Below are 13,356 nucleotides of genomic sequence, written 5' to 3'. Positions count from 1 at the left end.
ATATATCAACCAACCAACAACCACTTTTTGTAAAGTTGTTATGTTGTGAGGGTTAGGGTCATTAACCTATTAATTGCCACTTAGTACAGTCGCTGTTTATTTTAACCTCGTCTATGCATAGATGAAAATACTTTTATAGTTAAAAGGTCGTTTTGGATAAGTGAAATATTATGTGTTGCTGTGTGACAAATTAAACATTCTTTTGTGTGGTCCAATTTTGTTAATAATTTGTTACAGTAAGATTAGCTCTGTGTGTAAAGTGGACAAGTAATACTAAATTTACCTTTGAAATAGTTTTCGAAAGTAATTTTTAAGTCACTGGTCAATCTAAGCATAATGGGCATTGGAGATAATAAAATTGAATATGTTGTATCAGCACCAGGCAAGGTAATACTATTTGGAGAACATAGTGTTGTTTATAAAAAATCTGCTGTATGTACTTCAATTAACAAGAGACTGTATGTGATCTTCAAAACATCAACAGAAAATAAAATCCATATCTGTTTTCCTCAGATCAATACAGAATTGAACTGTAACTTGGAACAGTTTGAAAAAGTTGTAAAAAAGAATTGCCCTTTGCAAAATTCTACTCTCCAATCTATTTTAGAAAACCCAAACCTTATCAATCACGATGAGTATTTAGAATCATTGAAAAATGATCTGGAAACTCTAGGAGTTAACACTTTTGATTTGAAAGATAAAGTTGGTGCTGCATTGATGGCATTCATGTTTGCAATGAGAGGCATTTGTCATTCATTAAAGTGTGATTTGGTTCCTTTTTCATTACAGGTAAAGTCAGAACTTGAAGTGGGTGCAGGCACTGGTAGTTCTGCTGCATTTGCCGTTGCTGTAGCAGGGTCAATTTTCTATTATAGAAAATGTCTTGAGATGAACAAGACATTAGGATTTCAAAATTCTTCGAATTTCTCACCTAAACAGGAGCAAGACATTGGTGGAGCTACGGAATCACCGACTAAAATATTCTCTAATGAAGAAATTAAAATCATCAATAAATGGGCTTTTTGTATGGAAAAGTTAACACATGGACGACCCTCTGGAATAGATAACACCACATGTACTTTTGGATCTGTAGTTGTAACATGCCAAAACCAAGATCATCCTGGAGAGCTAAATTTCAATATTTTGAAAAACGTACCTGAAATATCTTTACTCCTTATTTCTACAGGTGTCTCACGAAATACATCCAATCTTGTTGCGAAAGTAAAACAGTTAAGAGATAGGAACTGTGCTGTTGTCGACGCTATAATGAATGCGATGGATGTTATTGCTACAGAAGCCTGCAATACACTAGATTCTTTGAGTGTTAAGTCATTAAATGATACCGACATTTTGGAGTTATACAAGACTCTTGGTGGATTAATGGAATTGAACCATGGTCTACTGAGAACCTTGGGAGTTTCACATGAGAGCTTAGAAAATATAGTGGATGTAACCAGTCGCCATGGTTTGACTAGTAAACTGACCGGGGCAGGTGGAGGAGGCTATGCAATAACTCTGCTACCTCCTAACATGTCAAGAGGTCTTATAGAAACATTGGAAAATGAATTGGGGCCAACTTTCAAAGTAATAGAGGTCAGTATAGCTCAAGAAGGCGTAAGGTTTGAGAAATTGTGAAACTAAAACTTGCATGGAAGCATATCTGTTGAGGCAGTTTTTATGTTTTATTATCTAAATCTTAAAATTCTAACTCTCCTCTAGTAGCTGTTAAATGTTGTAGAGTAAAAGGAAAGTTGTTATGCTGAAATAATTCAGTTAATGAGAACATTATCTTAATTCTTCTTTGAAGGACATTTCTTATACTTAAACATCAGTAAATTGATATACAGTGTTATACTTGAACATATTCTAAGGCTGACTGAATTCTTTAGGCTCTCAATGAAATGGTCTAGAGGCCAGCAAAACTAAGAAAGGTACAGTTTGTTTACAAGACCTAAATCATATAGGCATTATATTACCCTCAACTCTTTCATTTAGTAAGGCATGAATATTGCCTTGAATTGAGATAATCTTTTTAACAGCTTACGTCCAATAATGGAAGCTAGCAAAATGGACAATGACCTGTCACCAACAAATGTGCCCTGATGCTGACTGAATAAAACGATATAGGCCTACTTATAGAGAATACACGTTAGGCTATAGTTTCATAGTTCATGAGAATGTATACTCTGTACATATAAAGGTCATCTCAAATTGAATCTTTTTGAGACACCTAATATACAATACAGAGGAACTTGAACAATTGGAAGCTCAAGGGACCAATACAAATTTTAAACTATCCCAGACTTTGAATTATAAATACTTAATTATTATTCTATTAGTAAGAATGTCAAGGGAATGGGAATAAAGTTAGAATCATCTAAAATTTCCCTTTTTAATATTAGAATTATCTGAGTTTGACTGTATTTGTAATTTGACAACAGAATAATGTAACATGTATAAAAAATAATAGGTAAATAACTTTATACAAGCTGATATATATACACACACACGCACACCGTGTTGTGTGGGAGCAAAGCGTTAAAAGTTCATAGTTTTAATTTGACCAAACTATTTTTTATATTAAGCCTTTTAGAGTTTACTAATAGAAATTTTTTGTTATGAAAAAAAAGATGTTTTACACATGAAGTTACTAATCAATCCAAGAATACCAGTTGCTTTTAAACATTTTGAAAGATTTCATATTGTACTTTCATTCATTTAGCCTTACACTTGTTCATGTTTTCTGTTTTAGAATAACAAAAGCCTTAGTATTTTAAACTTGTTTTTTTAATAATATCTCTAACTGAAAACCCTTTTCACTGCCCACAATTTTGTTGTATTTTGTTAGTTATCTAAAACTGCCAAGACATATTTCACCTAAAATTCAAAGTTTTATATTATTTACCAAGTAAGTCAAGTAATTAAACAACTACACACATAACATTAGCTGATTTATTGGTAATTATATCAGCTTTCTTACAATATCAATATATATAATTTTGACACTTTATGGAAAATTCAAGCACATTTACACAATAAATGGTTCTTATTTGGTTCTCAAATGTATAAGGATAAAATATGAGCTACTTTTAAATGGCCTAATTTGATTATTAGAATGTTTTCTAACATGCATGCCACATTTTAACTCTACTTGGCAGTATATAGTGAGTATATCACAAGACAGCATAGCCATAGTCAGGATGATGTATCCAAATGGATTCATGCTAAGTAAAGGGTTAAGGTCCCATGCAACGGTTTATATGTTACAATTTTGTTATGCAACACAATATTCACAGAATATTTTTGCGGCACCATTTTCATGTTATTACATAATATTATGTTTGTTTACTGCAGACAATGTAATTTTTTATGAATAAGTTGAAATATAATAAAATCTGTTCATTTTTTCAGTCTTTCAGTCGACTTGCACAAAAATAGATGAAAGTGACATTATTGTAATTTTATTAAAATTAGATCAGTAACATGAGTGCTAAAACATGATTTTTTTTAGTTACTAACTTATTCTAATTGATTTAGAAAAGAAAATAAGAATAATTATAGGCCAATCAGTAAGTGTTTATTTTCACGTAATCATAAGATTATGTATTAATTTTTATTTTTATTGTAAAATAGTGTTACATGGTACAAGTGTATCAAATATAAATGGGACTGTTTAAAAAAATTGAACTTTGACTGAACTTACGAATATATACTGTTATTATTTTTCTACATATTCTGCTACCCTTGAAATACATTTGCCCCATCACATTGGGAGATTTTTTATTTCATCATGGTACTCCTTTGACATTCGCTTAATCATTGGAGCACAAATGCCACTTAGTTACCCTCGAAACACTGGCCTCCAACTTGGTTCAAAAAGATCAAAGTCACAAAGTAAGAAGTCTGTGCTATAGGGCAGATGTTCCGTGTTTCCCATCCTAATGCAACAAATTTTTGCCTCATGGCATTAGCTGTATGTGGTCTGGCAAGGAGCAGAACATTTTTGGTCAACTACTGCTTCCTTTCTCTTTCAAATAATAATTTTGTGACATGCAGTGCTTCAATATAATATAGTGCATTATGATTTCAAAAAGAGAGTTATGTGCCAATTTTCCCAATGAGATTTTGAACTGTCTCGGTGTTGATCTTGGTACCACTCACCATTAGGTGACGATCGTAGCTCTCGTTCTCAATCTTTTCATCCTCCTCAGAAATATTATTGTGCCAAGCAAACACACTGGGGTATTTTACCCAAACTGTGCCCATAGTTGCCGCAAAAATGTATAATATAATTTACTGCTCCACAGAGACGTGCACTTCTTGTTCACCCATAATTTGTTTGGATAGCAAAGAGATCCAAGAGAGTTGCAGTCGGTTCCTCCCTCTTCCTAACAGTACAAGGTATCGCCACATCAATAGATTGTAGGTTAATGATTCCTTCGGAATTCCTTTATATAACCAGTCCCATTTATATCTGACACACCCTCATATTAACATTTCGGGGATGAAATTAACTGTCTGTAAATAGTTAAAACTAATTAACGCTGTAGGGAAGTAAAATAAATTGTAAGATTGTGATACTTTTATATGTAAATTTTTATTATCAAGTAGAAAAGTTCATTGGTTTATAAAAATAAGGAATATTATATTTTGTAATAATTATTTAAGTTAACATTGAGAATTTTCAGCTCTACTAGAATGTTACTAGGCTAAGACAAGTTAAAAGATTGGGAGCTTAATATTAAATATTCAGTTTTGTAAAAGCTACATTTGTCAATTTATTGAAGTATTAATTGAAGTCAACAAATATTTTGTTCAAATACCAAACTAAATAATATGCAACAATCTATTGGTACAAAGTATTATACCAAACCATATGAAAACGCAGTGTTTGATAACACAGATGCGTGACAGGGGGTAGTAAATTCTCCATGAATGAAATAGGGGACAAATAAAATTGGGTTCACAAAAAGATTTACTGTAGCCTTGACAGAACCTAATCAGAGAAAACCACTAACTACATTATACCATAAGCTCCAATCAGTATTCTTTAAACTTCTATATAGGTTCCTTTATACATCTAGTTAGTATTGTTACTATATTATTTTATAGAAAAAATGTTTTACTGTTAATTTTTACTTATTTTATAATGTTGTATTTTTATATATTTAATAAAGTTGTTTCTTTAAGATGTTGTCTTTTTTCATATACCAGAATTCTCAAATCAAATAATTAGGAAAGTGCTATAGATAAACCGCTCGCAACGAAACCTGCGAGCAAATTTCTGAGCAGTACCACACAGGAGGGGCCCCCCTCCAGCAGAGGGGTGGTTGTGGTGGGGAGTGTGACCAGCACCTTCCTGTATCAGCTGTGTGGATCGTCCTCCACGTGTCTGGCCAATAGAGATGTGTCATTCAATCTTGACCCGTTCAAATTGAACGGGTCAGTCAAGTGAACGAGTGATCCGGATCAATGTTTCAAAAGACCCGTTTACCTTGAACGTTTCTTTCACTTTTTCCTGCTAACTGAATAAGTTTTATGTTTTTTTCAAATGAGATATATTATTTTTAATGATAATTCAAACTTACAGTATTATAATTAAGTTAATTTAAAACCCGTTATCCATGAAAAATAGCTTAACATCATATGGAACTGACTAAAACTATAAAGATTATGCGTTAGGTTACTAGGTCCCCAAAATTGTTAAGCTGTTCCTTTTGTTCACTGCTAACTGATTAACAATAAAACTGTAATCGTATAACTCAACAGGGGGAGTAGGCTATTAGGAGTCTGGCTATTATGAAAAGTGGTGGAAGTTAATCGGTTGGATATAAAATATCCTGTTATTTACAAAAATAAATTATTTTCAAACAAGCAATGTGCCTGTTTAATTTTTAATCATTTATTTTTAAAAATTGTTAGGGAATAACCTTACTTATAATAAATCAAAGACATATCAATCAACCAAGTCCATTCATTATAAATATTAACATTTAAAATATTTAGTAATGTATCTTATTTATGTAAGGTAACTTACAATTACATTTTTTAACAGATTTAATAGATCTATTTACATTTACTAGATTCCTGAAACAATACACTTATTATTATATATCTATCCATTCCCTGTACGATATGTTGTTTCTTCCTCTATTCAAACTCTTTTTTATAAGCGGATCCTTTCGTTAGCGGGAAGGCTCAGTAGCTCTGTACTGACCAGTTCAACTGAACGAATCACAGCAATGAACGAGACTGACTGAGCCGGATCAATCAGATGATCTGATAGTGCGAATGCCAAGCAGTGATGGGGATACTGGGAGAGGGTGGCATCACAGCGTCAGAGGGGTATTTACCCCACCCTGCGTGAACTCAAATCACCTAGGGTCTTTTTGTAAATGGTCTACCTATAGTAATCTATTATTTCCTGGTTAGTTTACATGATTTGCTATAGTTGTGAACAGAAACAGGAAAAGATTGTTGGACTCTACATTTTTATAAAACACAGAGCTTACAATGTTACTCAAGTGTTTATGGACTAACTAAGCACCAGAAGTAAATATAAATCTGCATATTCAGTGTTTAGTTTTCCTAATTCTCCTAATTTTAAGATTTAATGTTCTCCACACTATTTGTTTTTTAATAGTACATGTTTACACTTTATCCCAAAATAATAAGCGATTGTCTACTAACAGTCTTGACAAACAAACATTTAGCTTTTATAAAAGCTTTTTAGCAAACATTCTAAAGAAAAAATAAATATTTACACCCAACCATATTACTTGCTCAATCACTAGGAAATAGCTTATAAATCCATTTTGATACAATTGTAATTTACAAATTTTGGGAAAAATAATAATTAGTATTGAGATTTGTACACGATCCATTTATTTCCTTATACAATACAAAATATAATACAATACACGACCAGCATGTACAATCAAAGGCTAAAACACCTTCAATTCCAACTGACCATAAACAGATACTGGTATAATATTTGTATGGAAACAAAGATGTACAATTAATTAACAACTATGTTATTGAAATTTATGGAGAATTCTATATATAACAATTAAAATTTATATTTCATGAAACATTATTTTACTAAGACTTTTATGTACACTTTTTTAATAGTAGAAATATAATATATACAATACTTACAACTGAAGTTACTAATTTACATAAATAAGTACTTTTGCAATAAAAATTACCCACAAAATAGACTGTAAAGTTTCTAAAAAGTTTCATTCATAGAAAAAGAATAAAATCTATTAAAATTATAAAATAAAGCAACTGATCCTTATTAGGGGTGAGCACTTTCAACATACCTAGCTTAAAACAAAAAGCTACAAAAAGGAACATTATTTGGCAACAAACCCTCTACGGGGAATAAAACGCTCACAATTGAGCACATAATTGAGTTACTTAAAATATTCAATCTGAGTTAGATATTTTTTTCAATTGCACAACGGAACAAAATTACAATGACTATAATTAAAAGGCCATATTTGATATTATCTGGTATCAATAGGCTTAACAGTAAATTTTGTGAATAATAAGGTGTGTTAGTATTATTAAAATAACACAAAATAAGATTACATATAGAGATACAAAAGCCTCATTAAACTGTTGAAAAATTGTTTTCAGAGAATTATCGAATTAGCAGTGGTAGTCTGCCTAAAACCAACGAGGAGAGACTTTCAAATATGCTAGCATTACTCATTCACAATTCAGTTCACTGCATTGTTGGTCTTACACTTGTAAGGATGACCATTTGCCTAAAACAGCAGTGATTGTATGAGGATCATCAACGCTAAACACTTCCAATTGCATTGAGCTACTCTTATTCCACATTATAACATTACAAGTTCACTATCCAATGAAGTACAAATAGATGAAGCACCAAGATATTACATCTCATAAGAACACACAAAAATTACAAGAATTAACCGTTTGAATGTTTAAATTTACAATTTAGTCACATTATAAATATAACAAGTCACCAGATGGTATATATGGCATTAAATTGTTGGTGGGTTAATCATTATTTGAAAATTGTAAATATATACTGAATAAAAACTTTCAGGATGACCTTCCCCCAGTTGATATCAGTGATTTATATCTGAAAAATTCAATTGTTTTTTCATGTTTGTTATGATAGATTATATGGAATCCATCCATTGTACTTCACATTATTATATAAACTATGTATCCATCAAATCCATTTTATTATAACTATCCAGAAATCAATATATATATTATTAAAAATCATTATTTTATTACATCAATTTTTTAAGTTAAAAATGGTTTTGGCCACAACAATGGTATTGTCAATATGAAAACATGACGACTTATACACATTGTTTCAATAATTAAATAATTGAATCCATTAACACGTTCGTGACGACAGGAATTTGCTGTTTTTTGTAAATGACGGAGTTAATATATATATATATATCGTATGGGGGACAAAGGCAGCTATCCATAAATAAATAAATTAAAAATTACAATTATTAAAAAGCACGTAAGAACAAAGTTCTTGAGTCATAAATTAAGAATAATATTAAGATCTCCCGTCACAAAGCTAAATCCAAATTACTGAGCCAGTTTAGAGACCCATCCTCTAAACCACTTAGACCAGCCAGACCACCAGAAAACAGTCGCAAAGGGCAGTCGTTTACAATGTGCTCCATTGTCTGAGAGTTTGTGCCACAATCACACGTCTGGTCGTCAGTAATATCCCACTTAAATTTCCATTGATTGCTTCTCCCAACCCCAGTTCGGAAACGGGGGGGTGAAGTTGTTCGCGTCCGTAGCTTGCTACACGTGCTCCCTGGGTAACGCTAAACGAACAGCAATTTTTTGGTAGCTGGACCGTCACTCTTGTGATCTCCCAGTTATGGCAGCTATCGAAGACGGAGTTAATAACATGGAGTTTTCAAAAAATGCGTACTTTTTTTTTTTACTTTAATACGTTAAAAATTATATCTAAAAGACTATATGAGTACCGAAAATTTTTTTAAAATTGTTAGAAGTGCTTATTGGTAACTTTTTATCATGTCCCACCGGTGGGACACGCTCATGTTTCCTGTGACTGTTTCTAGACACTCCGACAGTTGCAGTCTATCCCGCTAGCCAGTTGAAGTGTTGAGTTGTTTTGTTAGTTTCGTTCCTAACCTCACTTTTTTACCAGTGCAAACGTTCTTTACATTGTTTGGTTGTTGGCTTACTTTTTATTACTAGTTTTGTATTGTTTTAACCTTTCCAGCGTTATTGACGCGGATCCGCGGAGGGCCACTACAAGCTCAAAACGTTATTGCCGTGGATCCGCGTTTTTGCATTCTTTATTTTCTTACTGCTATGTTAGTTGAATATTTTGCTGCTAGATGGTTCTAGTAGTCATGCGACATACAGACGGGTTGCCCTGCCTCGAATTCTGTTAAAAATGGGAGTGGCAGTTGCTTCTAATTGGCCAAACACTGTCTAGCGGGCGTGGCCCCGCGCCTTTCACAAAGTCATTGACGGGAGCTCCCGTCAAGGCATCTAGCCAGTTGTTAGTGAGAAGCGTCCGGTACACGCATATGTATTTCGGTTATCGCTAATTTTCTGTTGTGTCTTATTCTTTTTAAGGTAAATTATTCATATTAAATACAACAGTTTCCAGTATTTATTTAGTCTTTTTTACCATTATTCGTGTGAATGGCGAATCCAGACGATTCGGAATTTGAAGATTTGGTAATTCTGAGCAATTACTTGGTCAACCCCTAACTTTGTAATATTTTACTACGGTCAAAAGGATGTTATCACAAAGCAAGAAACATAATCAAGCCCTGCAAGGCTGTCCTACAGGTTGCCGAGCGATAAGAAGGTTCAAAGTCTACGCGATAACAGTGGCTTGCGGGAGACGTGCGGAATGTCAGTTGTGACAGCCCGCCACCAAATAAACACTCTTTGTCTACTTTTGTATTTTTCTAATTTCATTGGATTGTAATATAGTATACGTTATCTATAAAACTGTGTTTCATTCCCATACTTACTGAATAAATTATAAAAATATTAGTGACAACTACACTGCTATTCTACGATATTCTCAAAAGTTAAAAATTATCCTAGGTAATCTAAAAAAGGCTAAACAAATTTTATTTACCGTTAAATAACTCTATTTTGACATACAGAAACGAAAATAAATTTAACTTTACACATTGGAAATTTAAAAAAATTGTAACTTTATCAAAGATCAGGTCTAATTTTTCATGACGCTTAAAGGGTTAATAAGTTTAAGTTTGAATAAAGTTCAACAAACTATAAACGTTCGAAATGGATGACAGTGACATAGACATAGAATTACAACAATCTGATTTTTTCACATTCTGGAAGTGAGTATGTGCCAGGTTCTGAAGTTGAGAGCAGCTCAGAGTTCACGGATGATGGAGAAGATCGTGAGTTGAACAACACTATTGTAAATAGTCATCTAAATTTGCCTAGTACCAGTAACCAAGATAATGAACAAAGTGATGGTTTGGATAGTGATGATAATGGTTTTGTGGTCCAAGGCAATCATGTAGGCCAATGGGACGAGTGTACAGAAACTGTAAGGCAGTTTCCGTTTACTGGAGCCAAAGGTTTGCTATACGAATTTGATGTTTCAAGTCCAATGATGGTTTATTCTCAGTTCGTTACTGATGATGTTGTGCAACTAATGGTAACTGAGTGTTTTTACATATTAATCTCTTCTTAGTTGTGTGTTACTTCCATTTTTTTGAGTTTAACCAGTTATAACGGCTTTCTAAAAATAGATGATTATTTTTGTTGCTTTATTCAGATATGCTATTACATTTGTTCTTTTTAACCCTTTGACCGCCGTGAGCCACTATAGTGGCTCGCTGTATGCGGTACCTTGAGCGCCGCGGGCCACTATAGTGGCTCGCCGTATGCGGTACCTTGAGCGCTGCGGGCCACTATAGTGGCTCTGTGAACTTTACGTCTTTGTCCTTATAGTTTAAACATAATATATATAAAATATATTTAAATATATTTATATCAACTTTGAACTGTATTGCTCTGCTTCATTTCAACTATAAAATATTGATATTTACTTGTTTCTATAGTAACAAGTGTATCTTCATCCTACAGCGGAATTTTTGAAATTTTACTTAAATTACATTATTTTATGCTATTTCTGTGGAATATATTTGTAACTTTTAGTATATGCTCAAAACAATACATACTTTTAGGTTAAAAAACGTTATTTGAGCCCAAGTTACTTATTCAGTGTGTTTTTGGACTCAAACTTAAGATTATTTATTTTTTATTTTTTTTATTACGACAGGCATACATACTACTAAACAAATGTAAAAAAAATAATAAAACTGTAATTTATTACATCAACTGAAAGTACATCTCTTCCCCTAAAAAACAAAACCAAAACTAAAAGGCTAGCTCAAAATTTACTAAAGTTATGTAATTTAATAAGTGACCATGCAAAAACGGGTGATTTTGTCGTGGCGGTATTGGATCCATGCAGTGCTCAAACGTCTGGCGGTCTAGCGAACGACGGCGCGCAGGAGCGGCGGCGCACAAAGGGTTAACCCTAGAAGTGTGGAACCAGCATATTTTATGTCGGTTGTAATTTATGTGTGTTGTGCGGAACCAGCATATTGTATGTCGGTTCAGTTTTTCATTAAAAATAATTATTTATCTTCAAAAGATCACCATGTTTTTGGTATCATTGAAATTGTGAGATTCCATTCTACAATTTTCATATAACCCTTTTTTTCTAACTTCAATATTACGGTCGTGGTGAAATGTTTTCTGAAGAAGTCAACATTTGAGTTGAATTTCGCGGGTGGCCGGGTCAAAGAAATACGTCATTTTCAACCAATCACAGCAAGTTACGTATTGCTTGCAAACAGTGCTGCCATATGTCAATAGACGCGGAATGAAATATTCTTTCTTCCAGTGCAAACAGAAAGTTATTACAACGAATAGTTGATTTACTATGAATATTGTAAAAAGGGACAATTCTAAAGTTGTAAACCTGCATATTTTATGCTGGTTAGTATAATAACATTCACACAGTTATTTATTGTCAATAAAGAAAATAAAAAAAAACAGTGTAAATTGAAAGAAACGATCTACCGGTACAATCTTTCAGCAGTAAATTTAGTTCAGTAGGTTTCCGGCAGTGCGAAACGAAAGAGATGAACCACGGCATCGCATCAAGACCAACCCAACCCATCCCTGTCGGCCATTGTTGATCATTTTATTTCACCACAAGCTTATTGTTTTACAGATTTTCATAATTTAGGTCTCTATTTTTTCAGGTTGAAATACTCTACTGCATAAATTCATATGAAATGACAAAAAAATTATAAAACAATGTTATTTTGAACTATAATATCTATTGTTTATATATTGTCAAAAATTTTACAATGCAAGGTTTTACAATATTTGACGCACAACATTTATTTTTTACTCAATTTCAAAAATTATTGAGTGTATTTCTTTCAAACATTATGTGCTAACATAATATAACAAGTAAAAAAATTTAAAAAATGTTTTCATATTTTTTTTACATTGCAAACCAGATTATTTTTTATGAGTAAATTCTTCAACGTGCGACTGTTAACAAAAAATGTCATAACTTTGTTCCTTCTCAAAGTATTTAACCATAACTTATATTTTATTTTAGCCAAACAAACATACTTACTAACGGTATATTCAAAAATTACATAAACATAAAGTATAAGTGAAAATTTTTAGCTTGTTTCTGAATTTTGTTACAAAGTATTTTCATTTTCCAAAAGATTTTTTTTTTTTTAATCTTATAATAAAATAACAGTTTATTTTTGTTGTTGTTTACTTTTAGTGTTTTCAAATAGCATGTATAATTTACAATAGAAAACTGTTTTTCATATAAATATATAGTCACATTTGGAAGTAAAAAAAAATGAAAATCCCAAACCCTTGTACATTTTTGTACATTTTCGCTTTTGTAAAAAAATGGCAAAATTACAATTTTTGTTTAATAGACATTTTTAATATATTTTCTAATTTGGCATAAAATTCTATACATTTTATACATTTAACATTTTGACCTTACTGTAATATTTCAATACCTTACAGAGGTCCAAACTTGAAATGTTCATATAAAACTTTTTGCAATTTCTCATTATTTTCATGAAAATATATGCTAAACCAAAGAATATCAAAACAATTATTCCTATTTCAAATAGTAAAACTTCTGAGAAGAAAAACGATATATAACAATATATGTTTTCTTGATATTAAGTATTTTTTACGAATTTTTTAAAAAACCCTTGCAACACGTCAAAAATGGACTGACGTTTTATCTTTGGT

The 13,356-nt window shown here is 32.0% G+C and overlaps 1 protein-coding gene across 1 annotated transcript; it reads left to right on the top strand.

Moving 5' to 3' along the window:
* LOC124357419 (mevalonate kinase) lies at nucleotides 1–5,191 on the top strand. Its single transcript, XM_046809211.1, has 2 exons — nucleotides 1–387; nucleotides 790–5,191. Exons 1-2 carry the CDS (start codon nucleotides 337–339, stop codon nucleotides 1,633–1,635), a joined length of 897 nt encoding a protein of 298 aa, XP_046665167.1. The 5' UTR covers nucleotides 1–336; the 3' UTR covers nucleotides 1,636–5,191.
* Nucleotides 5,192–13,356: the final 8,165 nt, after the last annotated feature.

The sequence above is a fragment of the Homalodisca vitripennis genome, chromosome 3 (assembly GCF_021130785.1).
Source record: "Homalodisca vitripennis isolate AUS2020 chromosome 3, UT_GWSS_2.1, whole genome shotgun sequence".
NCBI lineage: Eukaryota > Metazoa > Arthropoda > Insecta > Hemiptera > Cicadellidae > Homalodisca > Homalodisca vitripennis.
The sequence above is the reverse complement of the archived record's forward strand: the minus strand, read 5'-3'. Positions and strand labels throughout refer to the sequence as shown.